The 3602-nt window shown below is 53.4% G+C and overlaps 1 protein-coding gene across 1 annotated transcript; it reads left to right on the top strand.

Moving 5' to 3' along the window:
- Positions 1-1346: 1346 nt before the first annotated feature.
- CLEC14A (C-type lectin domain containing 14A) lies at positions 1347-3308 on the top strand. The gene has a single exon (XM_045900740.3). It carries the CDS (start codon positions 1413-1415, stop codon positions 2880-2882), a length of 1470 nt encoding a protein of 489 aa, XP_045756696.2. The 5' UTR covers positions 1347-1412; the 3' UTR covers positions 2883-3308.
- Positions 3309-3602: the final 294 nt, after the last annotated feature.

The raw sequence follows: 3602 nt of genomic DNA, 5'->3' as shown, positions 1-3602 counted from the left end.
TGCTTATATTTTTAAGAAACTGGAACTCTGAAGAAATTGATTCACCCATCTTTTAAGTGACAGGGTATTTTTTAACAGTATATAATATGCATTATAATGTAATAAATAACTTAATTTAAGAATACTGAACTCTAGTGTTCCTTAAAGGGGACTTTTACAACTTAGGATACAAATATTGGCCCTCAGTCACAGGAGAAAATGATATTAAAATAGTTCAAGGATAAAGTTACACATGTGGTAGTTGTTCTCAAATATTAATAAGGCCACGATCTCATTTTTTTTTAAAAGGTTTTATTTATTTCTTTGACAGAGACAGCGGGAGAAGGAACACAAGCAGGGGGAGTGGGAGAGGGAGAAGCGGGCTTCCCGCGGAGCAGGGAGCCCGATGCGGGGCTCGATCCCAGGACCCTGGGATCATGACCTGAGCCGAAGGCAGACGCTTAACGACTGAGCCACCCAGGCGCCCCCAATCTCGTTTTTATATAACATATAAGCTTGAAGAAGTTATGAACCAATATCGTGGTAAGGAAACCTAACCACACAACAGTTAAGATCTATGGCCATTATTTTTCATTTAGGCCTAGAAGTACATTTCCTTTCCTGAGTGAACCGATATGCCATTTCAAGGAGAAACAAATGGAAGCAAAAAATAAACTTCAAGGCAAGCTATGACTGAAGACGCAGGATTACCTATTTATGACATCCCAAAGGAACTCTAAATTCTTCCACTAGCTATTAGCCCACAGGAATCTCCTTTGGCAGAACAGAGAAACAGAGCCTGGGAGACTGGCTCTTCAATAGTGCTGCTTCTGGTGGTGAAGGGAGATGCTTATATTTCTCCCGAGGTTCTTTCCCCCGCCCCAGTCTCCCGCCCGATGAAGACTGGAGCCCTCTACACATTGTTGTGAAGCCAACTCGACTGACCCGGACGAAGCACAATGGGCGGGCGTGGGCTGTCAGCTAGTTCCTCGTTTCCAGTCCTTCCTATCAATGTTCACCCAAGTGTTTTGGGATCTGAGCTCCTGAAACTTTCTAATGGGGGCGGGAAAGGATACGTTTCTTCCCAGTGGCGACTTTCTTTCTTTTTCTCCTGCTGTAAGCGGGGTGTTTGACCTGGTCGACTGTGTTCCCAGTGCCCTGGCGCCAGCTGTGTTCTTGACCCCAGAATAAATCAGGGCTGCACTGGGCCTGCCAGAGCTCCGGACACATTTCCTGTCGGGGCCTAAGGAAAGCTGTTTGCCGCCAGGACGGTGGTGGGGATTCTTGGCAGTTGAGGGCTCTGGCGGGAGTGGGGCGGGGGAAGAGGGGGAGAGCCAGCTGTAGGGGGCGGTGACCGCGCTCTTGGGACAGCTCCGCGCCCTCGGGCGGGACAGATCCAAGTTGGGAACAGCTGTGGGAGCAGGGCCTCCAAGATGAGGCCGGCGCTCGCCCTGTGCCTCCTCTGGCAGGCTTTCTGGCCTCGGCCTGGCCGCGGCGAGCACCCCACCGCCGACCGCGCGGGCTGCTCGGCCTCTGGGGCCTGCTACAGCCTGCACCACGCTACCATCCAGAGGCTGGCGGCCGAGGAGGCCTGCAGTCTGCGCGGCGGGGCGCTCAGCACCGTGCGCGGGGGCGCCGAGCTCCGCGCGGTGCTTGCGCTCCTGCGGGCAGGCCCGGGGCCCGGAGGGGGCTCCAAAGACCTTCTGTTCTGGGTGGCGCTGGAACGCGGGCGATCCCACTGCACCCTGGAGAACGAGCCGTTGCGGGGTTTCTCCTGGCTGTCCCCCGACGTCAGCGGGTCCGCAAGCGACACGCTGCAATGGGTGGAGGAACCCCAACGCTCCTGCACCTCTCGGAGTTGCGCGGGACTCCAGGCCACCCGGGGGGTCGAGCCCGCAGGCTGGAAGGAGATGCGTTGCCACTCGCGCGCCAATGGCTACCTATGCAAATACCAGTTTGACGGCTTGTGCCCTGCGCCGCGCCCCGGGGCCGCCTCTAACTTGAGCTACCGCGCGCCCTTCCAGCTGTACAGCGCGGCGCTGGACTTCAGTCCCCCAGGGACCAAGGTGAGTGCGCTTTGCCCCGGGCAGCTCTCCATCACAGCCACCTGCATCGCAGACGAGGTCGGCGCGCGCTGGGACGGGATACCCTCGGGGGCCGAGCTCTGTCCCTGTCCCGGGAGGTACCTCCGTGCTGGCAAATGCGCGGAGCTCCCTAACTGCCTAGACGACTCGGGAGGCTTTGCCTGCGAGTGCGCCTCGGGCTTCGTGCTGGGGAAAGATGGACGTTCTTGTGTAACCAATGGGGAAGGACAGCCGGCCCCTGAGGGGACCAAGGTGCCCACCAGGCCGGCCACTGCTGCCAGCCCGGTCCCGAAGAGAACGTGGTCGCCCACAGTACATGAGAAGCCAGGAGAGGTACCGCATGTCCCTGGACAAGGCAGTTCAGCAACATCTATTCCCGAGATTCCTCAGTGGGGAGCACAGAGCACGATGTCTACCCTTCAGACGTCCCCTCAAGCCAATTCGAAGGCCGCCATCACCTCTTCAGGAAGCGTGATTCTCAAGTTTAATTCCACGTCTTCCTCTGCCATTCCCCAACCTTTCGACTCCTCCTCCACCGTGGTCTTCATACTTGTGAGCATAGCGGTCGTAGTGTTGATTATCTTGACCATGACAGTGCTGGGGCTTTTCAAACTCTGCTTCCACAAAAGCCCTTCCTCCCAGCCAAGAAAGGGGCCCTTGGCCCAGCCGGCCATGGAGAGTGATGCTGAAGCCGCTGCTCTGCGTTCCAATTCTGTACATTGCACAGACAGTGGGGTGAAGGTGGGGGACTGTGGTTTGCGGGACAGAGCAGAGGGTGCTTCGCTGACAGGGTCCTCTCTTGGCTCTGGTGACACATAGGGAAACGGGACAATGGGCACTTCTTCTGAGCAGAGTTTTTCACTTTCAATGAAAAGGGAAAAGAAGAGGAACTTATTTATGGGACTATTCTTATAGAAAATCCCCTTCCCCCAAATTCCCTCTCCTTCACTGAGGAGCCAAATCTGAACTGGACGCTCATTGCCTGAAGGTGGAAGAGGTCAAAGTGCCTTATGGCGGTACTGAGGGCTGGGATCCTACTGGGGAGAGGTGTTTACTTGTGCTGATTCTGGGGGACTTGGAGAAGTGGTTGAACTTTTAAGATATTGCAAGCAAATAGAAAACAATACAATTTTAAAAAATTTAACCAACATGGAAAGGAAACTGTCTATATTGTTCAGGCTGGACATATATTGGTTTGAAATTCCCAGGCAAAAAATAAAGGATTGTTGATAACCCACACTCAAATATCATTGGTCTCCTGGAGGATTGATTATTTAGGAAAAACAGCTGAGGGGCATGCTGAGACTAGCAACAAGAGTTGCTGCTCTTAGATTGAAGGGGAAATTTTCAAGTCCTTGTAATGAGGAGGAGTAGATCTTTAACAACTAGCAACTTTTTCCTTGGTTCTTTTATACTTTGCTTTCAAAGTCACTACTACTTATGTGCTCTGCTATAAATCCAAACTGTAGTGTTGCCAGAGTAGCTGGCTCCAGAAGCAAATTATAGTTGACCACCAATTTAAGTGTTTACTGTGTGTCC

Source organism: Mirounga angustirostris, unplaced genomic scaffold (genome assembly GCF_029215605.1).
Source record: "Mirounga angustirostris isolate CCGP_5_RB_7025 unplaced genomic scaffold, mMirAng1.0.hap1 SCAF_9, whole genome shotgun sequence".
Lineage (NCBI taxonomy): Eukaryota > Metazoa > Chordata > Mammalia > Carnivora > Phocidae > Mirounga > Mirounga angustirostris.
This window is presented reverse-complemented; position numbering and strand designations above follow the sequence as displayed.

Coding starts and splice junctions, on each gene's coding strand:
- CLEC14A (XM_045900740.3), top strand. CDS start 1,413: ATGAGGCCGGCGCTCGCCCTGTGCCTCCTCTGGCAGGCTTTCTGGCCT.